This window comes from Erigeron canadensis, chromosome 5 (genome assembly GCF_010389155.1).
Source record: "Erigeron canadensis isolate Cc75 chromosome 5, C_canadensis_v1, whole genome shotgun sequence".
Taxonomy (NCBI): domain Eukaryota; kingdom Viridiplantae; phylum Streptophyta; class Magnoliopsida; order Asterales; family Asteraceae; genus Erigeron; species Erigeron canadensis.
In genome coordinates, this window is record NC_057765.1 from 38,003,804 (window position 1) to 38,030,445 (window position 26,642).

Consider the following 26,642-nt stretch of genomic DNA (forward strand, 5'->3'; position numbering starts at 1 on the left):
CACAAGTCATCCCCGTATTTTGCCACATAACCGCTCTATGAATATCATCCTAATTCAGGTCTTGTTTCGCACTTATATGGCCTAAAAACACGGGGAAACACTACTTTTTGATCAAAAAACAGAAGGCCATTTAAAAGGTAAAGTCGAACCTTGCCAATTAGCTTCTGGAGATCGGGTTCTCACTACCAGTCCAAGTGGGAATTCTTCTTTTCACCTGAAAATGTTGGATTGGGGGGAAGGAATTTATTATGATTTAATGATGATTAGGATAAAGAATAATTTTTAAAAGAATGCTTAAAAGTAGGAAAATAATGTAAGTATGACACATAAGAAAAAATCTTACATGACATTCTTTCATAATAGTCAACTAATCAAAAAATTATCTTCTCTTAGTTGTATAGAGAGATGTGAATATTTCTCTTACAAAACAATATAACCAGACCGACCAAACATCCAAACAAACACATGTTAACTAAACAAAATATCATACACTGATCGCCGCCGCTACCAATTGCCTCCCCTCTCCCGCCGCCACTACTATCATTGTAGTTGCATCACACAAATATTAGTTTTGTATACTTAAAAAATAATGATAAATCCACTACACATTTTATCAATTAATAATAATGTATATCTTTATCTTTACTCTTTTATAAAGCAAAAGAACCCTTTTTATTTTTGGTAATTTATGTCTTTAAAATACCAGAATTGCCCTTGATGTTTATTTTAATAATTATTCGTAACACCTTAAGTTTTTATCTTTTTAAATACATCAACTTATACCATTTGAAACTAGACCAACACCAGAAATAATACCGTCACCGACAATACTAGACCGTCGTGTCCATTACCGCCGCCGCATTGCGCGGGTACCATACTCGTTATTCATATATATGTAAACGAATAAATTATATTGTAAATTTATCATAATTTATATTTACTTTATATTTAAAGTGTTTTTAAGTGACCATGAGTAATTAATCCAAATAACCACCTTAAATCCATCTTAAAAAAATTTAAAGTTAGACAAGTTAAAACTATACTAAACTAAATTTTTTCATGTCTATTTCCAAATCTGATCCGAGTCAAATCATATAGTTTGCAATTTGCATAACAAATGATATGTCACTTCCCATTTTGTTAGGTCAAAATTACAAAATTAGGCTACAAAACACAAAACCACCTCATTAACAAGTTAACCAACAAAGAAAACAACACAGCACCAATTCCGATCACAAGGCCATTTTCGTAAATTCACTCTCTCCTTTATCTCTCCTAATCATAAACGTAAATACACAGAAAACAAACACTTATATATATATATCTCTCTCTATATATATATTCTCATTTTCATTCTAAAAATATATATCCCAAAATTGTTATTCTCCCTGAGGAGAAATATAGTTCTTAAAATCTCAGATTCAGTAATCTCCTCCTCAGGCAAAATCAAATTAATTTTTTTTTTTACTTCATTTCATTTTTATTTCAAAAAATGGCTTCTGATACTTTCACCGACAAAAACGCTGTTTTCCGGAAGCTCAAATCCAAATCAGAGAATAAGGTAACGCATATATATAATAATAATTTCTATATCTATACATCCGATCTGTATCTATGTTTATTAAATTGATCTGATTTTGTATCTAATTGTGTGTATCAGATGTGTTTTGATTGTAACGCGAAGAACCCTACCTGGGCATCCGTGACTTACGGGATATTTTTGTGTATCGATTGCTCCGCTACGCATCGTAGTCTCGGTGTTCATATCAGCTTTGTTAGGTATATATATATATATATATATATATATTGTAATTGAAGTTAAGTTTGGTAGGAACTTTAATGTAGTTGTAAGTTATGGCATTTTAGATTTGAGTAGAGATATAACGATGAAGTTCGGAAATGATGATGATGATGATGAATTGATCTAGGGTCTTAAGTAGTTGTTTTCGTAATGCGGGTTTGTTAGTGGAAGGATTTCGGATGGGAAAGGATGTTGCTTTTAAGTTTTAAGTGATGGGAAGGATTAAGATGGATAAATGTGTTAGTATATTGATTTAGACTATAATGATACTGGGCAATGTGAGTTGTGTATAATTGAGTATATAAATGTGATTATGTGAATCTTGAAACTTATTGGAATGAAAGGAACATGTATTGCCAGATGTTGGTTAAATTGCTTTTTATAAGTTATAAATTCTTAAACTCTGCATGAGAATTTCCGACCCTAGTCAAGTTAAACTATGGAATCTAAAGTTTAAACCTTGCTCAAGTGCATTCTAAAAGGTTCATCTGTGTTTCAACGACACAATTTTAACACAATAATTGACTGTTGCATACTTGCATTCCAAAAAGTTATGTAGGTCAAAATGAATAGTAGAATGTTTTATGCATGATGCATCTACATCATGGTATGAATGATGCCAATGTGGAGGTAGTACCTTGGTTTCGTTTTGGCTGTATGTTAATCGTAGCGGAGTTACGTTTAGCTGGTGAATGTTGCATTAATGCTAGATTGTTTGTATCTGCACTTCTTACATTTGAAAAGATTCTACAAGATGTTCATTATTCCATATAGCAACTGAATGCAGTTTGGTCTGTGACTGTGTCCATTTCAAACACTTGTAATTAAATGAAGTATGGGGTTATGTTGATCATTTTACTTTGGAATTTTTCTTTAAACAGGGGTCTCCCACAAAACAGACTCCTAGTAAATAGTCAGTTCTGAGGTTGGGTTCCATAATCAGGCCAAACTTTGGTGGTACTTTGTGTAGTTTTTCCTAACACGAGTCAGTTTCACTTGTAATCGCAATATTAGTTTCGAAAAGCTCTAAGCTTCATTAAAAAGCAAACAAAATTGGAAGCAATATATGTTTTTAAACTGGATATATATATATATATATTTGGCTACTTGAATTGACTAAAATAAGGTGTTCGGGAAGTGATATACTTATGTTTTCCTCGTAAGGTTTTTTTTTCTTCCTTTTTACCCATTAAGTTGTTGGCTTTTTAGGTCAACCAATCTGGATTCATGGACACCAGAGCAGTTAAAGATGATGAGCTTTGGGGGCAACAATCGTGCTCAGGTCTTCTTCAAGCAACATGGGTGGACTGATGGAGGGAAAATTGAAGCCAAATACACCTCAAGAGCTGCAGAGTTGTATAAGCAGTTACTTTCAAAAGAAGTTGCCAAGAGTTCTGCAGAAGATGCTATTAACAATGCATCATCATCTGTTCCTGCCAGAGTTGATAATGAACCTTCTGACTTCAATGTCGTTGAAATGCCAAATGAGAGCTCTTCTGCAGTACCTGACACCAATGGCTCCGCTACTGTGAAAGCCCCATCAATTCGTACAGCTACTCTCAAAAAGCCCATTGGTTCAAAAAAGCCTGGAAAGACTGGGGGGCTTGGTGCAAGAAAGCTTAGCACCAAAGTATTATATTAAACTGAACTATTAATCTTTTATAAATTTACTTTCGATATCTAGTTCCATCTTTCTGGTTTTTTTAATCTACAATTTTGTGCAGACTAGTGAAAGCCTGTATGATCAGACGCCTGAAGAACCAGTTATACAAGTGTCCACCTCAGCAAGTAACATGCCGGCATCGGCAGCAACACCTCACATCTCTCGCTTTGAGTATGTAGATAGTTCCCAAACTGAGGAGACGAGTTCTGGAGGGGTGAATACACTTAGTCATGTTGCGCCTCCTAAGTCATCTAGTTTCTTTGCAGATTATGGAATGGACAGTGGTTTCTCAAAGAAGACCACTTCTTCAAAAGTCCAGGTAAAGGAAACTTTTTTTGCATCAAATGGTTATAGGATGATCTGTAAGGACTTTGACACTCTGCAAGAGCTGTATTGCTGTACTACTACTGGCTAATGGCTCTTAGAATGAATATAATGATTTCACTTCTTAGGTCTGATTCCCGTTATCCTATTTGGTAGTTGCACAGGCTATCCAGTTAGACGCCGACCAAACTAATGAACACGATTATATGTTCTTGACTTATTGCTAGTTTGCTACAACTATTCTTTATTTCACATATGAGGGGATCTCAATTGCAGTACAAATAAATTTGGATTCTAGATGGTCCCCAAATGTCTGAAAATTATCATTTGCTTTGTCTGTTTTCTACTTTTTTGTCTTAAATTGATTTATTTGTATATTGTTGTGCAACTTGATTTCTATATTTTTCAGATTGTTGATCTGTTACTAACTGGAAAGAAAGCCAGTACTAAGCATCAGAAATCTATTTACTCTAATGACCTTTTATTTATCAGTCATTACCTGTACTGGCAATCCAACTTCTACTTCTATTATTATGCATAGTTCCTTGTTCAGTTTCTGTGCGATTTACACCAAAAATGGACCAATGTTGATCATTGGCTGAAATTTTTTATTCTTAACATTCACATCCTCACATTTCACTTAATTTGTGCATTTCTTTAGTTCCCATCCTGGATGTAGTCTTCCCCCTTCGTTTGCTTACCTGGCCATTACTTGTTCAGGTACAGGAAACTGATGAAGCAAGGAAGAAGTTCTCCAATGCTAAATCTATTTCCTCAGCACAATTTTTTGGGGACCAGAACAAAGCTGATCTTGATGGTCAAGTCTCCTTGCAAAAGTTTTCGGTACGTATTGTTTCTTACTCGGTACTTTCAATATAGTTTAAATCTCATGTGAGCCATCTTCTTTTCTCTTTTTTAACTTCAATGTCACTACTTCTTTCTGGTTATCTATAGATATATGAACCATATTCAAACTTGTAATATGGACTTATACGGGTCACAGATCAGATGTGGTTATGCACATCTGCTACTTAGAAACCCAATTCTTCTATTTATTTTTCTCTCTATTGAGATGTCAATATTGCTGGGTCAGGGGTTTGTGGTTAGGATTGTATGCCTGGCTCTCTTTTTAAGGTTTTGTTTGTATCTTGACTGGAACGTTTTCTATTTAATGTTCTTCTAGGGCTCTGCAGCCATTTCAAGCGCCGATCTCTTTGGTAATGACTCGGATTCTAATCTTGATCTCAGCGCGAGCGAACTCATCAACCGGCTGTCCTTTCAGGTATTCTCATGATTCAATTTATTAAAAGTGGGATGCACACTTTCTTCATGAATTTAATTTAAATTAATACATATAAAGTAAGTTCACCAATCACCAGCATACTGTATAAAAATCTTTGTAAGTTAGATAATATTAATATTTCAATTACAATTTTCCACACCTAAAAATACGAAAAGCAAAATTTAGTGATAACTCCTCAAACCGTCCTATAACGGTCCTTATTGCAACTTGCTGGAATGGACCACTTTGGGGCTTGTACCTGGGTACCAGGCCCTGGCTACAAATCTCAGAAATGAGATTGATTCAAATTTTTTTATTTTTTTATTATAAATTTTCCTATTTCAGGCTCAACAGGATATGTCATCTCTGAAGAACATAGCAGGAGAAACTGGGAAGAAGCTGAGCTCAATAGCCTCCACTTTAATGAGCGATTTTCAAGACCGAATCCTGTGAGATAGTACGAGAAAGGTGTTAATTACAGAAGTACCCTGATAGAGATCTTATTTGTAAAGGGTGAAAATTATATTTTACATGGAGTTCTATCGTATTTTTGTAGCCGGAGATTCTTTTAATATTGCGGTGCTTGTGTGTCTATCATTTTCTTGTTTAAGATCTAGAGAACTACAGTGTCGGTACATTAATGCAAGTATGCAGGTGTGAGGTAATGTTGTTAATGTGTAAGGTTAAATCCTCAGAAACAGGCTATGTATACAACTTTATTAAGACTGATATTTCAAATTGTTGATGAATGATGACATTGTCATATCTGATAGCCAAATTCCAATTTGTGCTCGAGTTTTTTTGATGTATCATGCAAGTTTGTACTTACTTTATGGACAGCCGTTGAGTTGAGAGCACTAGACTAGTTTGTCCAAACTTAAAATGAATTTTCTTTCTCCATTTCAGTAACTCGTTTTATTTACATGGAAATTTTACGCCAGGTCTATTTTATCAAGGGCACAGGTTAAGAGGACCGATTCCAAGACAGGACAGTTAACATGAATTAGACCACAAATGGTCCTATTTCCAATATTGACAGCATGTAACAACTGGGACCGGGATGAGATGCTTTTTTCTAAGACAGTTGAAGCATTTGTAGACATACTTTTCAATGTCAACTTTTAAAAAGCAGGAACATGCGGATTGTATCTTGTGCTAGCATCCCCCATAACTCTCAACTCTATAAGTTAAACAAAGTGTTGATACTGACATTACCACGCTAACTCGCTAAGCAAAAGAATAAACAATAACACAAATTTACAAAGATTGTAACAAAGGCACTACACGAAGCAGACCATTAAAACCCGAACAAGTGTGCAAGCGGAACAAGTACGTAGTAGGAATATGAATTTCGAAAGAAAAAAAAATCACATATTTTGCCATGGATCATATAAAATATAGATCAAATGTCTCTAAATAATTATGAATATGATAAGATATGACATCAGATGCTGCAAAATTGCACATGTCATATGTTTGCATTGTTTAAAGATGTTTGTGCTGTAACCCTGTCTCTAAGAGTGAAAATACTTGGGAGGTCCCAAGTTCGAATTTTAGGAGAAAAAAATACACGCCTTGTGGCCACGGAGGTTCTCTTGCAACGAATCCGGGCTACTCACAAACGGGTCAGATACCTAGGTTAACTAAAAAGAAAAAAAAAACAAGATGTCTTTGCTGTAATTCAATTGGTGCGTTGCACTCCGAGGCGTGTTCAGCTTATACTGAGATTCTATGTTTCTCATAAACCATACATTCAATCTTTCAATAATAATGTCCTATATACTTGTTCTATGTGTGAGGGTAGTTGTATATATTCAACAAATGTGCAATGTACTCCATAGTGTCCCCATTAGATGCTGTTTTGTCTTTGTTGTTTCCTGCAAACCATACATTGAATTATTTGCACTTAAACAAAGTAACAGAGATATTCTTTTGATATGTTTGATCAACCGAGTACTCGAGTAAATGTAATCAACTAAGGTGGAAAACAACCGGGTCAGAAGAGATTCAAAACGGGCCTTCGGAGTTTGGGTCATATTGGCCATGCCTATACTTCTGCTCTGCTTTTATTTGTTGAGCCACAATGCCATATGATGTATTAAATCTGAATATGGAACTGTATTTATGAAACAATAATCTTAACATAAAAGATGCATAATTTAAACCCATCATAAACTCTAAAACTGTTGTTCTGTTAGCAAGCTAGAGGCATCTAACGCTACTCAAACTTGCAAGACCGGAACACGCAAAGTGTTATAGCCATTATAACATATATACTCCAACATCAGACTTATCACCATATTTGACATAAATCTAGAGTCCGAAAAACACATGTATTTAGTATACTTCTTATAATCAAGTAATAAATTGCACTTTCTGTTAAAAGTTTGACGGTTGCCATAGATTTCCTCTTCGAAAACCATATGAGCAAGTACTTGGACCTATGTTTGACCATAAAACTTAGAAAATACACCCAAGTTTATTGTACATATATGCATGAGTTACTTAGTTTGACCCCAAAAATCTAGGAGTTGTTATAATAACAAAGCTATATAATCTTGTAATTGTCAATGTTTGTTTTGTTTTTAACATTTTCGGTAAAACAGAATTTGCCTCCTATAAGAGCTTTGGAGACCCTCAATCTAAATCCTTTCTCCCTGCTCACAATTTAAAGATGTTTTCAGCCATAAGAAGGCATTGGCTAAACATCCACCGCCGCCGCAACCAAAGAAACCACCAACATGTGCAGCCTACCTCAAACCACTACAGGAGATGTTTGGGCCGTGATCTGGGTCCACGAGAGTCGAATGAATCATTTGAGCAGAAGCATGTGGTGATTGTGATGGACGCAATGCAAGAATTTAAAGTGGAGACACTCGAATGGGTTCTTAAGAATATTGCACTAGGCAGTTGTTGCACTATTACTCTTTTAGGTGTCAAACCATGGCTGTCTTTTGTCTGTAAGTACCGGCTATCCTATTATAATAAAAAACGATAGACTCAGAATATTTATATATATGGGTTTTGGTAATACAATAGTAAGATTATGCGATAAATTGTTTGGTGATTGCAGTCTCTTGCAAGACTGAGACGGACATATGGACAATGAACATGCAAGAGCTACTGAATTTGAAAGACACTGATGAATGGAAGAATGATGCAAGGTGTCAAAAGGCTCAAGAACTAATCGATCTTTGTGTGAAATATAAGGTAATGATTGTTGTTAAAGCAGCAGCTAGACAGCAAATACAACTTTTGACCTAGAGTAAATGTTCTATTAGATAGATTAAAAACCTACACTGATAGCGAATAGTGAACTCAGGTTGCACCACAAATAGAGATCAGACAAGGATTTCCAAAACGACTACTCGTTCTTGAAAGAATCTCAAGCTCATATGCAACATGGGTCATTTTTGACAGGTAACCAGATTCACTTTTGAGCATTTCTATGTGAAAAGTACTAAGAAATGATGAACATTGATGAATGCAATGTACACAAGCGGCAAGCCCAAGCATAATCTAGTCCTGCTTTTCTTGTTATATCGGTATATCCTAAGCATAAACAATTATCCGAAAACAAATACAGCTAACAAGTAATAATAGTACATTAAAAGGTCAAAATTGTTAATCATCTACGCCTTGTATTTGAAATCAAATGACACATATACAATTAGAACTGCTATATAATCATCAAATAAAGTGATATTAGCAAAATGACTTACAGGCATCATAAGAAGAGTCACATAGAATACGTTGCCAAGAAGGTGCCATGCAACATCCTTGTGATGAACAACAATGGAGAGGCAGATATGATTAAAGGCCGTTCAACAACTTTTGACAGTGATGATGAAATCCCCCCAGTGTTCACGCCTTCCACCATACCCACACCTATAGTAATACTCTCTGATGACTACAAGAAGAGGCTGAACCTCACAAGTCCTTAAACAGCTGTTTTATAAGTACTATGATCATATAGAAGTTTACAATAAGGGTCTCTGCCTACTAAAGCTTTACTAGGCATACGGTATTTCGTTCAAAGATTTCACAAGGCACAAGGAAATAGACAAGGAAGGAGAAGTGTTTAATAAAAAGTTGTTAATCTGTTTATATCAGATTTTCCTGTAATATATTGTGGGTATTGTAACATTTTGCAATGTGTATCATTTAGATCAAGTAATTTTAATGTGTGAAAAAACATAAATAATTGCACACTTCACTAAGATTAAATTGCATCATTAATTTGAATCAAATCAACAATTAAAAGATTATACAAGAATACAAGATTCAAGGATAGTCATACACTTATTTTTTTAAGATATGAAAACCAAAATTACATAAACAAGATGATACAATTGATGTATCATGGAATATAGCCACCATGGCCTCCACCGGCCCCATCACCACCACCACCACCATATCCTCCACCATGTTCAGCACCACCACCACCGCCTCCAGAACCACCACCTCCACCACCGCCATATGCACCACCACCACCACTATATGCTCCCCCTGAGCCACCACCTTCACCTGCACCACCACCACCACCACTTCCATATCCACCTCCTCCTATTCCTCCACCCCCGCCACCACCATGTCCACCTCCACTCCCGCCAGCGTATCCACCACCATGTTCACCTCCTCCTCCATATCCAGCACCACTTCCGCCACCGGCACCACCACCATAACCTCCACCATGCTCCACACCACCTCCATAGTATCCACCACTCCCACCTCCACTCCCTCCACCACCTCCACCTCCATACCCTCCACTACCACTACCACCTCCACCATACCCGGAACCACCACCTTCACCACCACCACTACCTCCATAACTAGGAACATATCCACCGGTGGCAAATCCACCTCCACCACCATGTCCTCCACCGCCACCACCACCATATCCTGCACCATGCTCACCTCCTCCTCCATACCCGCTCCCACTACCACCCCCTGAACCCGAACCACCACCACCATATGTAGGGACTACTACATGTTCACCACCACCATTACCACTTCCATAGTTAAAAAGTGATCTAGTGGCAGAGCAAATGCCAATGCAAAACAAGAAGAAGAAGAAAACATTAAGCACAACTTTCCTATTAGCCATTTTTGGAAAGTTGAGTAAAACAAATGAACTTGAAATGCAATTTATAGGCATTTCCACTTTGGGGCTTTTGAGAGTATTTACGTGCACATGGCAAGGTGTAGTTGGATTTGACATATAGTGTGCGTGCTAGTGAACTAGTGAACCCGGCCATTGTTGGTCCAGTCTCCATCCTTCTATTGCGCACTCCATTACCGCACTGAATGATATATCTACTACTGGATATATATATAAAGAAAGATATATATAGTTTGGTAGCCAATATCTATATATGGTGCATTTTGCTGTCGATCACCCACATGTATTCATTATTATAATCATCATCACATCATCAAATTCTAAAAAATTTTAATTACTAAGTCATAACTTTGATTAGTATATATACTTAAATATAAGGCGGCGGTATGTGAGATGAACGATCAACCAAAATGTGGGTTCAAGTCTCATGATGAGCAAATCGTAAATATTTGTGGATTTAGGTGGACTACTTAAAGAATAATACGACAACGATAATGTACGTACTTCTTAATACCGGCCTCTAAGATTGCTGTCTTCTTATACCTCTGTAACTAAAACAATAAGTCAGTGGCTTCAATAGAGAATGTAATGGTTTTTGAAAGCATAATAGGAGAAATTAACGTCATAATAAATAAATCAAAAAATCCCGTTGCTCTCTTTTGATATTGATGGAAGCAATTCATTCAAAATTGTATTTGAAGACAGCTAAATTCCCATTTTCATTGTGGGCACTAACTATACCCATGTCGATAATCAATGATTGGATTTATACAACATGTAAAGTAGGTCAACTGTTGCCCAAACTCTTCAATATTGTAGATTAAGAAACCTTTTAGGAGTTATCATTAGAAGCTACTGGTTATGGAATTGTATGTCATATGCCGACAGTCCACAAGCCGTAAACCCATTTTGTACTAACCAGCCCAGCCCAGTAGAATGGAAACAGATATATATGGCCCATGATAAAGCCCATTTAATTCCTGCAAACGGATACAAGCGAACTCTCAATCACTCATCCCCACTTTAAACCATCTGCATAGCATATCAATTGGTGTTAGGATTTGCTTAATTATAACTTCATAATATTGTGGTTGGATTGGTTGACGTTGTGTCAACAGATGCTAGGTTGTTCCAAAAGTGAAAAGAGATGAGTTGTTTGCAGACGAGGATGGTGAATCGGATGGAAAACTAAAGGAGTTGAAAGGTGGTTTGATGATGGTGAATGACAAATGAAAATTTTACAATAGAATTGTGAAATGGATATATAGATAAGCACTTGTACTGTTGTAGTATAAGATTGTTGTGATAAAAAAAAATGTTTAAAAAAAAACAATGGAAAGGAAACGTTACTTTTTAAGAAAAAAAATAAAAAATCATAGCCATTAAAATTAAAAGAATGCAAAAAAACAAATGTTTTAGATAGCTCCCCACACTTGATCCAACAAACCGAGCACACCTGGCCTGGCCCCTAACCGTGGCACGCCAAGTTCGGCACGTACAGCAGCCGACACTTCAACTGTAGGAGATGGCCTAATTGCATAAGACAAGCCAAATAGTATAAAATTAGACCACGATGCATAATTGCATACAAGCCCAGCTGCTAGGGCCAGACCAGAGGCCAGTCCCCACCAACTCATAGGTCCAGGTTTTGGAGGGATCTAGAACCGATTAGAATAGGGAAAATAGAACACGCATTATGCATATGGTGGGAGATAAAGGAGAGATCCCCACCACTTAGATGATTGATGATTACATATTAGGTAATAACAGCCACATAATTAATTAAATTAAAAAACACTGAGAACTTTCATACAAAAAGTGATGAACTGATGATAATAAGTTAATTACTACTAATTACTATAAGACACAAGAAATCAAGTTTAAGAAAGTAGTTCTACTTGCCCAAGCATGGAGTCTCAGAGTGTTGGCCAACCTTCTCTCAGGTTTTTCTTGTTTATTTTAGCTCATCAAACGACTTGTGTAAATCTCAATTAGCAGATATCTTGTTTCAATTATAATTCTCATTCATCTAAACAGAAAAGTAATAGAATTTCCTAGGAACAATACCCGACTGTTTCAGCATATACAAATAATTATGGTCTGCGAAGCGCCCATTTGCCACCTCTATTAATTAGTCAGTTAGCCAGATCAAAGATTGGCATATGTTGTGTATAATTTGTTAACGATTAATCCATTTTTGCTGGTACAGCACTGATAACAAGCCAAACTGCAAGTGCTCAGACGGATGGATATGCACCATTACGAAAACAGAGCCATCTAAAGTCGGTAAACCGTTTGCAAATTGTGGTGGAAGTGGATGCACCTGTGTCACGTACGTTCTCTAACCCTCTTTGCTTTTTTACTATATGAACCAGTATAACGTGATACGGTGTTGCAGTGACAAAAGTGTGGCACAGACAGTCAAAAGCTGTGCATCAGCCAAAGCATTCTGCGAGTGTGGTGAAGGTTGGTCTTGTGTTGTTTCCAAAACTGATGGCCCTGATGCAGGAAAGACCTACTTTGAGTGTGGGGAAGGTTGTATTTGTGTGATCGATGAAACAAACACTGTGAAGGTTGTATGTGCTTGAGTTGCTTCATGTCTTCAAGTAAAAAAAAACACAAATTTGATCTGCTTTAGTATTCAATTACTTAAAATATCTGGTGTGTCCTAAATAGGCATGTATAATATGTATTTATCTGCTAGATGTGTCCCCTGTAATATTTTCTGTATGGTGTCCAAGTTTCTAAGATAACATATCGTGTGTAAAAGTAAAATTCCGTCAACAAACTTTTTTGGATATCATTGAAAATTATGGATTTGGAGATACACAAAATCATCACATTTCGGTAAAAACTTTTTATTATGAAACCTCATACTGGCAACTTGTAGCAGGGAGGGGAGTTCGTGTTCGTCTACAAAAACACCATCCTAGATTCAAAATTCCAGAAGCTAGATAGATACTTACAATCTGTTTATGAATTCAGAAGTAGATTTACATAATAAGAAGCTGAGCGACTTCATAAGATTCACTTCGAGGCTTTGCATAAAGAATTTATCAGACCACATCACTGACTTCATTTGCTTCTTCCAAAGACTATAATAGAGACAGAAGATAGCAAATAAGTACTCCCTTTTTAAGTAATGAATATAAATGAAAATGATCTATCTACTACACTATTAACACACCCTACCTAATGCCGGACGTGGAATGTATGCAATTACTTACCAGATCATTTCATTTGCCAGGTCCCTAGTTTTAAAGTTTAGATAGGAATGCCATATCTATTGATCCGAATGTGCCTAATCAACATATCTACTAATATGAATATGAATTTGCGACATAAGTCTATTTCACTGGCTAACACGCTATCAAAAACCGATAGAAACATTTTATTATAACAACATGAGATTTACTAGCAGACATTTTCAAACACAACTCAATTTCTCAATATTACTTATTTGATGAATTGATTCTAGTGATTATCACATAGTAATTGCAGCAATGCTACAAAAACACAAATTATTAACTACAAGCATTAACAATTCAAATATGAAATACAGCAAATCGAATTTAAACCTCATACAAAATTCGCCTTCAATTCGACGAAGACGAACAAAACAATGAAATTTGCTCACGAAAACTCAAATCCTTAGGCCGTAAATCACGTCTCACATAATCCTTAGCAACTTCCTGATTATAACACTCAAATCCTACCTCTCCACATCTCCGCCACAAATCCTCCGCGAAGCTCCGGTGAGCATAATACGCCTCCGCCTCCACTTTCCGATCAAACTCGCCGGAATCAAAACCAGCGTCTATTCTCCGATCACCGGAATCCGGAAAAACAGTAATCGGAAGCCGTTCGTAATGACCTAACGTAATGCCTTCTAAAACATCAAGCCGTTGAAGGCCGGAATCGGAAACGGAATACAGTTCGCCGTGAACACGGTGTGGCGATGATCCAGGAAGGTTAAGGAGAAACGGAACGCCGTGTGGACCGCGGACTAACGGTAGCCGGAGGTCAGTTATGTAACGTCCAATAAATACGGCGTCGTTTTTGGAAATTAAGTCTTGCATTAATTTATGATTTGAGAATCCATGCTTTAAAGTTCCGTAAGAGAATATTAGCGTTTGTTTTTGTGGAACGACGTCGTTTGTTGAGATCGTCATTTCCGGTGAGATTTTAGAGAATGTAAAATGAGTGGTGGTTTGAGCATATGGTAAGGTGTGATTTTTGTTTTTTGTTGTTGGGGTTTTGTTTAGAGTTAGGTACAAGTTTAATTGCGTTTTGTATACGTTTGTAAAGCGTAGGTTATTGCAATATTTTGGTGAAGAGAAAATTTTGTTGTTTTACTACTTATTTATTATCATTATTTTATTTATTATGTGAAATATACATATGTTATTTAAACGAGTAAACGGCGATACGTAACTACGTAAGTGAGTCTATAATATAAAATATGATATAATATTTGGAAGTAGTCGTAAGTTTTGATAAATAATATAAGAAAATCATTGGAGTCACGGAAACGATTGACTACCTGAAGGGACGAGTTTGTGTAGCAATAAGGTTGGGTTAGGCTTACCAAAGACTCCAAATGAACCTTAATGTTTTCATAAGAGTTTTCAAGAATCTTACTATATTTTATTTTGATAATAGTTTTTTTTTTTTTTTGGGTAAAGGGTTGTTTAACAAAACGTTACAAGGTTCAGGTGGCATGGTTGAATACCATACTAGCTAGACGTACAAGCAAAAACATTAGCCAATCAATCCAAGAAGTGAAATGCCACCCAAAACTAGAGCCCTAACTAGCCGCGGATATGAACACAACTAACGACCAATATACATACAAGTATTTTGATAATAGTTAAGAAAACGTCATCTCATTTAAGTTGTATACATCTTAATCATAACGACACGTTCTGTCAAGATAATCTAAACAAAATAAAACTTTAAAAAAAAATTGGGTCGGGGGATCGGGTAGGTCCACAGTATCCAGTTCGGATACCCGTAATCCGACCTTTAATGTTTTTTAAAAAAAAGCTAAAAAAAAATGTGAACAATCATCACCTCAAACGTTTATGTACTCGATGTTGTACGCTAGTTCAATCATATCCACTTTATGTTATACCAGTCCATGTCTTCCAAAATTGACACAATGTGTCAATGTGTCATCTACACCACACAAACTAAATGTAACAATCTCCACTTTTACCTTTCAGTACCACCACCGTCCATTGGAAACGAATCAACCATATAGTCTTTTGGTCAATGTCGTGTTGCAGTGTTTGTGTGTTGTAAACGGTACTAGATAATACTACTCCACATTTTTAAGAATGAATTAAGAGACCAAAAAGTACAGATATTTATAATTGTTCTGGAAGATTCAGGGAAAGTTACCTTATGTTGGTTTGTTCATACTTTTGGTTTTCATCATTTTATTTTCGATAATTAGCCCTTTCATGTCAAGTTTAAAATCTGCTAAATAGTCGAGCATGTTGATGTAGTTTTTCTTTGGGCAAAAAGAAGAATGGAACATAGGGGAACCGAGAACATAAGGGTGAGTGATCAATAATCAAGTAACACTCGAGGAAGAATACAAGTGAATTCAATTAACTTTATGGTATATATGGGATTCGGATTGCGTTCCAAGTTGTGCTTGAGTTTAGTTTATGATCGATTTGAGTTTTGGGTGCGTTTTCACAGTGACAAAATACAATTTTGAAAAAAAAAGGTTAAGGCATTTTTTTTCAAAATGCAGTTTTAATTTATAACGTAAAATCTATATTACAATCGCAATTCCAAACACCACCTTATATGTACATAGGTTCGTGCATATGTATGTAACAGTTTGGCTTTTGTTTGAACAAACATGTTTTTCTATCTAGATTAAATCGAACAACTGAACGTTGTGTTGAAACAAAAAAGATGTTTGTGTTTAACCTTTGAAGTGTATTTATAGGGTATGTTTGGCAGAGAGCTTTTAGGAACTTCAAGCTTTTTAAAAGTCTTTAGTTTGATTGAGCTGGAAGCTTTTAAAATTAGGAAAAAAGAGGTTACAAGCTTTTAGGAGGTAAACTAGATTTTAGACCCGTGTCCGACACTGGACACGGGGTTTACGATATTATCAATATTAGATATTCATACATTTAATTCGTAAAAAGTTATAATTTTGAAAATATACGGTTCTAAGTGTTATACTTTGCAAGTTGTAGTACAATAACCACATGTTCGTCACTGTCATTATTAGCTGATACATATTGATGGGATTGTTTGTCGTTGTCAATCCACAAGGCACATGCTACAATAATTTCTCTATTATATAATTTTTTGAAACCAATTGTACCCATAATGTGATATTATTATGAAAGATTATTAAGAATTAAAATATAAACATACTTGTGATCATGCACTTGACATTTAAGTATATGTGTTTGATCATGATACGACCCATAACATGAATATGTTTATTTTACTCTCCTATGATAATTAGATAACAATTAGGATTGTCTTCATATTGTTTGATAAAAATTAGTACTTTTGATTTGAGTGACAATTGTAACTTTAAATAATTAAATATAAATACTTTTTGTAACGTTTTTAAAAAATTTAAGAAATTTTTTTTCAAATTGATAGCTAAAAATAAATATAAATTAAATATTTAGGGTTAAAAAGTGTAAATTATTGATAGAAAACAAAAAAATGTAAGTTAATGAGACTTTTTCTACAAAATAATATAAATACCAATATAATAATATATTTGGATAATAATTATTAGGATTTTTAATTTATAGTTAATCTAAATGATGACATAAGCGAGAACTTCAAGCTTTTTAATAGTCTTTAGTTTGATTGAGCTGGAAGCTTTTAAAATTAAGGAAAAAAGAGGTTACAAGCTTTTAGGAGGTAAATTACACAAATAAATTTCAAAGTTTAATTGGCAAACACTTTGACATATTTTTCCTATTTGGCGATGATTTTTGAAATACAAATACTGAAAGTTTCTTGTTTGGCGTTAGGTGTAACACATTTGCACAAACTTTTGAGTTTATCTCTAATCATTTATCACTATCAATATCCTTTCATCATTATCAAATAAGTGGGTTTAAAAAACATAAAATCATTTTTGAAAAAACTACAACCCCTTAAATAAAAAGCAAAATTAAATTTTAATCTTTAAATTGTTTTGCTTACATCATCTACCATATTTAGATTAATATACTAAATTATTATTAATATATACTAAATTAGCAAACACTAAATTACATTATACATTTATGTTTAATGCATTTATGTATTTGACGGCTAACTCCAAAATTGGTTTAATTTTTAGTTAATAATTATTCATTAGTTTTTAATAAAATCTTTTGTCGTCTTTCAATATTAACTCCAAACCCAAATTTGTATAGTGTATACATTAAAATGTTTGAATAGTTCACTTGGTAGTGGTTTATATCTTTTTGGGAAAATACTAAGATCTAAGTGTTGACATAAAAACGTTTGGGGTATACAAGTAGAATAGTTTGGTGTAAATATAATACTTAGTCCAAAAAAAATATACACATTTGTTTTGAATTATATAAACTAGGGTTTTACCCGTATGATGTGTGACTATTAAATCAATTTTTTAAACTTTTAGTATAGACATTTTTAGCGATAAACGCGTTGTGGGGCCTCCGTTGTCGTGTTAAAATGATTGCATTTATTTATTATATTCGCATTGAAAATTTTTAATTAATAATTTGACATGTAATATAGATATTTATTTTAATTTAGTTGGAAAACGTAAAGAAAATTTTTTGGCAAAGAACCAAGAAATAACCCGAAAGAGATAGGGATGCGATGTGACAAAATCCAAATAGTAATACGGTTGAAAATTTTCAATATATTAGTTAAAAACTCAAATAGGATTCGATGTGAGAAAATCCAAATAGTGATACGGAAGTGACCATAAAAAAGTGGAATGAAAGTTTCAATATATTAGTTAGAAATTTAAAAGTAAAAAATGTGGAAGAAACCAAAAAGTAACCTGTTGCTGGAAAAACCCTAACAGAATGTAATATGGCAAAATCTGAGTTATGGTATCGTGTGTGATGCGGACGAGTAGTAAACCGCCATATAGGCGGTTACTATTCACTCTGTTCACTATTATTAGTATATATATACTAGCACGTTACCTGGGCAATGCGGTGGTGGTCGTGAGAGGGACGATGTGGTGGTAGGTGCGACTGTTGGTGGTAGATGAGACGTTGATTGGTGTAGATTATTGATATAAATGGTTAATAGTGCTATTTTAAATGATAAAGAATTGATAGTGTAACTTAATTATTAATGTTAAGAGCTAGTGTAAATATAAAATATTTTAATGCTAAGTAAAACTATTACATATTTTAAGGCTGGTAGATGACAATATTACATGAAATAACATTTTAGATATTTCTCTCATGTAACTTTTAACATAGGGGTATTCTTTTTAATAAGTATATATACAGTTAGTAACATTTAACTACCAAAAAAATAAATAAATTATGTAAACTGAATTGAAAGTATTTAAAAATCTAATAACGGACATATGAAAAAACCATACTTTTAAATTTAACAAACAAAAACTTTAAGTTTTTTTTTATTTGTTAATTACATCAATAGTTCAATACATTGCCACAAATGATATCTACCAAATTTGAAGCATTTTAGGCCATTTTCTAAAACAAATATCTTTTGTAATCCACATATTAAGTTCTGATAAATTAACTCGCCATAATCATATGGCAATTTGAGGATAAAACTGCCACATGGATAGTTACCTACTTGGTAGTGTATGAACAATAATATATAAACCTATATTAATACACTTAGTAATTAAAATGAATTAAGATAAGCATAAACGAAAGAATCGCCAAACACTACAAATAATGAAATAAATAGTTAGTAATTGGGTGGTAGAGGCTTTGGTTTTTTTGGGGGAAAAAAACAAGGTTCAAACCTTGACAATGGTGTTTATTTGGTGTATTTAAATAATTAATAGTAGTTTAGAATTTGCTGTTAGTGTAGTGGTTGAGAGTTCTCCAGATGACTCTCATGTTCAAATCTCTATTTAGCCAACTTTGAGATATAATTAGTCCTTTTATGAGGGTTTGATTTGGGTATATTCAGATTAGGGGGTAAGGTTTACCTCTGCAAAACATTTTTGAATAATAATATCATTAAATCTCAATATGTCTGATTTATAATTATTAATAATATTATTATAAAAACTTAATATTTTTATCCCGTGTATTACACGGGAAAATAATCTAGTATATTAATACAATATGATATATATGTATTTATCAATTGTAGGGTTATGGATTAAAACTTAAAATATTATATATATATATATATATATATGATATATATGTAGGGTTTGATATTAAGTTTTTTTTCCCTCTATTTTTGTAATTTTTAACATTTGATAAAAGCTATAGTTACTCTGCCAAACACTTAAATATATTTAAAAACTACAGCTACCAGCTTTCAGTTACAGCTACCAATCACCAGCTATCAGCTACCAGTTTACAGCTAACAGCTACCAGATAGTTTTTGTCAAACATACCCTTCATTCTAATACACGTTTTTATACATAAAAATATAAGCGGTTAGTGTTAACACCGAATCTGATGCAACCGATATTCATACGTCAATGATTCGTTTGGGTGTCTCGATTTGAAAGGATTCTCACGAGAGACGTGGAATATTGGAGTGGACGAGTAATAAAAGGGATATAGGAAAGAGTTTGTCTTGAACAAAGATTGGGATTCATTAAACGAGGGTGTTAGAAGATTGAAAGTTCGTGGACACTTTTTCGGTGTTATCTTTTTTTTTTTTTTTTTTAAATAAAATAAAAAAAAAGTTAGTACATAAAACTGTAATAAACTTTACATATCTTTAAAAATTAAGATTTTCATTACTCAGTGTTTAAGTGTTTATGATTGGGATGCCTTCTCAAACTCACAACTCACAAGTCAATATATCTTGTAAAAGAAAACAAGCCCATAGAACAATTCCTTTAAACAAAATACAGACATATTACTGTATACTATTACTGTAAAGGCTTTAGTTATCATGTTTTTAGAATAAATTTTTATGAAAAGCACCTGGAAAATAAAGAGGTTGTTGTGGGGAGTCAACGTCACGTGTGAAATGGTCACAGATGGTGTGCCGTGACTCCGTGAGGGTTGGGGTCAGTCAACTCAAAGAACAATTCCTTTTTAATTAGTCATCTCTAGAAAATTTCGTAGCAGAAAATCTATGACGTTACCTTCAATAGTTTCATAATTTAATACAAATTTCCATAATTTATAAGTTCGCATTACACTAATGGGAATATCATAAAGTTTAAAGCATGTGTATAATAAAGATTATTACCATTATAATATTTATAGATTTGCGTTGCTTAAAATATACTAGCTAGTGACAATTAAAGACCTTTACCACAAAATTGTATATAGCTTAGCGGTATTTGGGTGTTTTTATCAACCAAGGAATCACTACAACAAAATGTATCTTAAAGAAACTTTTCTGACGAGATATTTTGTTGTAAGCCTCCTATGAAGAGATCTATTATTTGGAGTAAAGCTACCTTTTAATTTTTACTTATTTTTGGATGTGAGGATGTAGTGACATACTTTCATTTAGATCTTATAGTCACAATGGTTAAGCTTGGGTGTATTCTTCTTCTTCTTCATAATGCTCAAATTGTTACTAATATTGAAGATGATAAGTATGTCAACATAGCATGACAAAGAAGTTTAGGATGAAGATTAACAATGTCAAATCAAATAAAGAATGAACCCATTGGTAGTTTATGAGGCCGGTGATCCATAAACTAATAAGTTGTGGATTTTGATTGTTAAATGGACAAAATATGAATATATATTTAAATTAAAATTAGAAATGTGGTGTTAAATTGATAACAGGTTTAAATGTATAGATACTTTTTACGTACATCAACACATATTCTCTCTCTAAGTCTACGTTACGCATACAAATACATTTTAAACACACCATATCTAAATAATCATTAAGACATCAATCAAGCTCAAATATAAACAGTCTTACCCTTATATAAAGTGGAGACCACTTATGGGTATACGAGCCGAGCTTGAGGTTAGCAGAACTCGAGCTTATTCCAACATTATTATTTAAGCTTGGGCATGGCCTGTGATGTATTATAAAACCTCGACATCAACTCATGATTGGCTCATTTAAAAAAAAAACAAAAACAAAACAAAAAAAAGTTAGTTATTATTGGTCTTCTTTCATAAACGTTGGTGATTATATTTTGTAACTTTGGAGTTTTACTTATGTTTGATTATAATTAACTTTAGTGACCTGAAACATCTATATTACTATATAGAAATTTACCCCTACGTTGAAAAGTTTAAATTTGTGGGACATACGAAATTAACATTTTATCTTTAACTAATTAACTCATACAGTTATTTCATTATCTTTTAAAAGATATTCACTATTCCTTTAATTCAAATGTCTTTGTGTCAACTACCTACAATATTTGATGCCGCTGCCATCACCATCCGTCGATGCCACAACATCACAACAACTATCATCGTCGACGCATTACGCAGGTACCATATTTGTTATAATTTATAAATTATATTTTTCAAGGTATGCATATGCGGATGCAATAGCAAGTAATTTTGCTGACGGATACAAGACTAAAGCTTAGTGATCGCTAAAAGTAGATTGAAGCTCTGACATTTAAACTAAATTCCCACATTGAATTCTCATTGGCATTGTTTCTTTTGGCATAGACGTTTTTTAGAGCTTTAATTTATAGAAAACTATTGAGTTGAGATTAACCTACTTATTTTATTTGTTTATTATATAGATAGACGTGAATGAACTATAAACTATCTACTAGTATCTACACAATAATTCATACGTCTACTACTAATTTTTTTGTATAAAAATAATCAATGGTATGTGTACACTGTGCATAGACATATAATCATGTTTCTTATATTTGATGTATCTAAAATCACCATAATATTTTAAGGCATTGGGTAATACCACCAGTTCAACGGTCAACCTCACCAGGTATTAGCGGCGACGTCGTCGCTAATAGTGGGACCCCCGACCACCTGCATAGCTGCCTGACAGATGCCTGATAGACCACTACGCTGAATGCCACGTCACCACTATTAGCGACGACGTCGCTGCAAATAGTGGGGCCCCCACCGACTGACATCTCGGGAATGGTTATTTGCCATACTGTGCGATATCGGGAATGATTATTTGCCATAATGTGCAATACTTGCCATACTTCGATAGGATAAAATGATGGCAGCCCATCATTTTCAAACACTATATATGTAGTTGTTTTCATTCTGAATCAATGTATCTTTCGAAAAAAAATTTCAAACATAGGAATCATCGTTTTCATTATAATAATCGTTTTCAAACAGTATTTTTAGTTGCTGGTATTGTGTATCTTTCCTTTTCAAGCGTATTGTTTTTATATATATATATATTATGAATATAGATATAGATATTATACATATGTGTAAATATATATATATATATATATATATATATAGTATGGACACCATTAATAGTTAATGAGCTAGATATTTACTTGAATTGTTTCAGATGGATAGTTTGGAGGATATTTGGGCAGACCCAGAAAACGTACGTATTGAAGTGCCGGATAATGTGTTTGAGCAACCTGATGTAGACGGTGAATTTGAATGCGAAGCTGGGGACTTTGAAACTGATGAGGTGTTCGGTTCCTTTGAAGAATTGACGGAGTGGGCTCAAAGAACAGCAATGGATTTGGGTTATGTTCTAGTCATACGACGGACGAACAAAAACTCAAAAGAGGTGGTCAATAAAGTGACACTTATATGTCACCACGGTGGAGCGCGCGATGCAAGGTTAATTGGCCCACCCAAACGGTCCAGTAAGATAGGTTGTCCCTTCACTTTAATAGGCTGCCCTGGGCGTGATGGTGGTTGGAGGTTAACCGTCAAGGATTGGAGACACAATCATGATCCAACTACCGATCTGCAAGGGAATGCGTATGCGAGACGGATGACGGATGAAGAAAAGGAATATGCGGGGACCCAATCGGATCGTGGTTTGTACCTACATCAGATCCTGGTAAATCTCAAACTTGAACTTCCGGGAAACCTGACTCGGAAAGGAGACATTACCAACTTCCTGAAATCGAGACGGAGGTCGGGCCAAGCAGGGCGTACTCCAATGCAGGTACAAAAATTAAATATTATATTGTACTAACTTGTTGGAAGTGACTTAGTTACTATATCTTGGTCACTTTTCGCAGGTTATGTTCTCACTGTTGCAGGAGAAAAGCTACTTTTACCAGTTCACCACAAATAACAAAAATGGACACTTGGAGAACCTGTTTTTCATTCATCCAACATCAATGACCCTATGGCGCGCATTTCCCTGGGTTATTGAAATAGACTCCACGTACAAAACCAACATCTACAACATTCCGCTAGTTGAGATTGTCGGGGTGACTTCAACGGGGAAGACCTTCAGTTTAGCGTATGCGTTTATCGTAAACGAGCGGGAGGCGAATTATTAATGGGTGTTACGATGTCTCAAGTCCACCCTTGCTGATAACTTTGTTGTTCGTGTCGTTCTTACTGACAGGGAGCTGGCCCTGATGAGAGCTTTGAAGGTTGTTATGCCGGAAGCGAAACAACTGCTATGTAGGTACCACAAATGGCAAAACATAATTAAGCACTGCGAACCGGCATTGCGGATGAAGAAAGATGTTAACATTGACAGGCTTAACGACTGGTGGAACAAGCGGTCCTGCACGTCGACTAGCATCAACGTACGCAAATCAAGAACAAGCGTATCAAAATTGGTTGTATGCAAACATACCAAGAGTACCACCAGGGCCTCCTATTGTAATAAATGATTAAATCCGTTCGATGTTTTATATAGGTTGTATGTTTGTATATTTTTTTATTGTATATATTTTTTATATTTCACTTCTTGTTGTTCCAAAACAAGTTTCAATCATTAATTTTTCATAGTTTTCTATTGTACATATATTTATTTTATAATTTTTTTTTTGTAAAGTTGATACCCATTGTATTTTTATAAGGCGATTTCGGATCATATTTTTATAATTCTTGTTATAATATTTATTTTATCAACAAAGGTATACAAACATAAAAAATACAAATGATCAGATCACGCAAATCAAGATTACAAAAGGAAATCAAACTTCAGTTAAACAATGAATACAAACATAAACAAAAATTAAAAACTAATCACTTTCACTATCACTATCACTATCAGTACCCAACCGCTGTGGGGGGCCCGTGACGTGCTAGGCCCAGCCTGGGATGATGACGTGCTAGGCCCGGCCTGGAATGATGGCTGGCTCCAAGGGCTACCCTGGGAGAACATATCACTCACGTTAAAGGACAATGACTGCTGGGCTGGGAAAGGTTGCTTTATATCCTATGGGAGGGGGACATTCAGTCCACGTGTTCCCCTAACCACACTCCCAACCACACGAGTATGTCCCGATCAGGTCCCTAAAGCGTCCACAAATGTCTGCGTAGGCAGGGTATTGGGCACTTGGGAAAGTCTATGGTGGGTATCAAGAAGCCGCTCCTGTACCACATGAACAAAAAATTACAAATAACTACCAATTAGTTATACTTAATATAAAATTACAAAAAATTATCTTTTTTAAGTGTTGTGCAGGATCTTACATAAATGGGCCTAGTTGCGTTCTGCACCGTCCCATCTCGTCTCGTGTGGGCCCGCAAATAGAACTGAGGCGGCTCCTCACGTCGCCCATCATTATCTTCCTGTATATACATTAATCAAAGTTATATATTTGTATGTGTATCTCTATATAGATATATGTATACATATGTGGATATAAATATTTACGTATAACTTACAGCGTAACGCCATTCACGCTGAGCGTATGACTGCCGACCGTGAGTACTGACAATATTATCTTGTTGCTGCCTGTTTGTCGTGTTTCTTTGGGCAGCAATCATCCGGGGCTCGCTGGTCCAGTAACCCAGTAGATAACTCCAGACCTATGGAGGCATTCCATACGGAGGTTGACCCTCCAATTCTGCCAGCCTCTGTGACCCACCCCTGTCGGTGAACCAAGTCTTTTTGAATTTTGATTTTTTGTCCCTGTAGATCTTCAGGGCATCCTGACGAATCATCTTGGTCACGGCCTCTCGTAAGGGGTGAGTTTCTGGGTGATCTAGATAAGGTTCTAAGTAGAACCGTCTCTACAATTTTGTAGTAATAGTTAGCATCTACCATATTTTTTTAATGACATATTTAAATTGTAAAAAAAGAAATTTTTATACCATAAGCCAGTCAGTAAGTCCATCCTTGATGGGCTGGGGCGCCTGATCCCACGACTCGTAATTATGTGGGACGATAGCGACATAGGTCCCCAAATAGCTCTTGTACCACTTGGCGTGGTTCCCGATGGCCTGCCACCTACTAAGATCGTTATTCAGCATAAGGGAGATACGACGTCCCGAATTCTGAAACTCCCGCTCCAGATCATTGTTAGCAGCAGCAGCTCTCCCTGTGCTAATACCTGCAAAACAAAATAAAATAACAAATATATATATATATATATATATACATATACCATATATTTATATGCTTATTACATCAATGTATACTTACCACCCGTACGCCTACAACCCCATTCGGGATTCCACCCCAAATTTGGAGGGTTATTGCCACCATCTCCGTCGTGAAGGGCAGCCATTTTAACCTACATCAGTTATACACAATTTATAAAATAATATAAACAAACATAAATGTAAAAGAAAGGTGCAAATTAAATTAACATATTTTGGACACAAAATTGTTTTTCAAACTTATTATACCTAAAATGACCACATTTTTACAACTTATTTTTCAAACCTTCGTTTCTAACATTAATACTAACCTAATAACAACTATATTAACAATTACAATCATTCTAACAAGTGTTTTCTAAGATAATACTAACAATCATATTAAAAATAACCATAATTTTTGTAGCAATCATCTAATTTTTAACTATAATAAATAATAATTATAACTACAAATGTTTTCCTAAAAATTAATGAATTTCTAAAAATCATATCATTCCTAACTATAATAACACAATATTTCCTAACTATAATACTATAACAGTTCTATAACTAATACTTTCTAACATATATTTACTAACACTTGTTTTTTAACATATATTTTCTATAACAAACATATATTTTATAACATTAAACTATAACATTCCTATAACTAATATTTTCTAACACATATTTTCTAACATTTTTTTTCAACACATATTTTCTAACAAACATATATAACATTTATTTTCTATAACTAATAATTTCTATAACAAACAAATATTTGATAACATTATTAC

The 26,642-nt window shown here is 34.5% G+C and overlaps 4 protein-coding genes across 4 annotated transcripts; 2 read left to right on the forward strand and 2 right to left on the reverse strand.

The window, feature by feature from the left end:
• The first annotated feature begins 1,351 nt into the window (after positions 1-1,351).
• LOC122599256 (probable ADP-ribosylation factor GTPase-activating protein AGD8) lies at positions 1,352-5,819 on the forward strand. Its single transcript, XM_043771736.1, has 7 exons — positions 1,352-1,561; positions 1,661-1,779; positions 3,011-3,431; positions 3,526-3,783; positions 4,509-4,631; positions 4,972-5,070; positions 5,416-5,819. The coding sequence occupies exons 1-7, from the start codon at positions 1,493-1,495 to the stop codon at positions 5,521-5,523; spliced, it is 1,197 nt and encodes a 398-aa protein (XP_043627671.1). The 5' UTR covers positions 1,352-1,492; the 3' UTR covers positions 5,524-5,819.
• A 3,191-nt stretch (positions 5,820-9,010) lies between these two features.
• On the reverse strand, positions 9,011-10,177 carry LOC122601742 (glycine-rich cell wall structural protein 1.8-like). The gene is made up of 2 exons (XM_043774482.1): positions 9,556-10,177; positions 9,011-9,018 (listed from the first exon to the last, which is right to left on the reverse strand). The coding sequence occupies exons 1-2, from the start codon at positions 10,175-10,177 to the stop codon at positions 9,011-9,013; spliced, it is 630 nt and encodes a 209-aa protein (XP_043630417.1).
• A 1,802-nt stretch (positions 10,178-11,979) lies between these two features.
• Positions 11,980-14,435, reverse strand: LOC122599749 (putative gamma-glutamylcyclotransferase At3g02910). Its single transcript, XM_043772310.1, has 2 exons — positions 13,771-14,435; positions 11,980-13,287 (listed from the first exon to the last, which is right to left on the reverse strand). Exon 1 carries the CDS (start codon positions 14,362-14,364, stop codon positions 13,789-13,791), a length of 576 nt encoding a protein of 191 aa, XP_043628245.1. The 5' UTR covers positions 14,365-14,435; the 3' UTR covers positions 11,980-13,287; positions 13,771-13,788.
• On the forward strand, positions 12,043-12,847 carry LOC122599751. The gene is made up of 3 exons (XM_043772311.1): positions 12,043-12,135; positions 12,402-12,524; positions 12,591-12,847. The coding sequence occupies exons 1-3, from the start codon at positions 12,101-12,103 to the stop codon at positions 12,778-12,780; spliced, it is 348 nt and encodes a 115-aa protein (XP_043628246.1). The 5' UTR covers positions 12,043-12,100; the 3' UTR covers positions 12,781-12,847.
• Positions 14,436-26,642: the final 12,207 nt, after the last annotated feature.

What these genes read in the sequence shown, in the direction of transcription:
- LOC122601742 (XM_043774482.1), bottom strand. Translation starts at nt 10,177, where the DNA reads ATGGCTAATAGGAAAGTTGTGCTTAATGTTTTCTTCTTCTTCTTGTTT.
- LOC122599749 (XM_043772310.1), bottom strand. Translation starts at nt 14,364, where the DNA reads ATGACGATCTCAACAAACGACGTCGTTCCACAAAAACAAACGCTAATA.
- LOC122599256 (XM_043771736.1), top strand. Translation starts at nt 1,493, where the DNA reads ATGGCTTCTGATACTTTCACCGACAAAAACGCTGTTTTCCGGAAGCTC. An exon ending in TCTCCTTGCAAAAGTTTTCG is followed by an intron (nt 4,632 to 4,971) that starts GTACGTATTGTT and finishes ATGTTCTTCTAG; the next exon opens with GGCTCTGCAGCCATTTCAAG. An exon ending in TCAACCGGCTGTCCTTTCAG is followed by an intron (nt 5,071 to 5,415) that starts GTATTCTCATGA and finishes TTCCTATTTCAG; the next exon opens with GCTCAACAGGATATGTCATC.
- LOC122599751 (XM_043772311.1), top strand. Translation starts at nt 12,101, where the DNA reads ATGGAGTCTCAGAGTGTTGGCCAACCTTCTCTCAG. An exon ending in GTTGGCCAACCTTCTCTCAG is followed by an intron (nt 12,136 to 12,401) that starts GTTTTTCTTGTT and finishes TTGCTGGTACAG; the next exon opens with CACTGATAACAAGCCAAACT. An exon ending in AGTGGATGCACCTGTGTCAC is followed by an intron (nt 12,525 to 12,590) that starts GTACGTTCTCTA and finishes ACGGTGTTGCAG; the next exon opens with TGACAAAAGTGTGGCACAGA.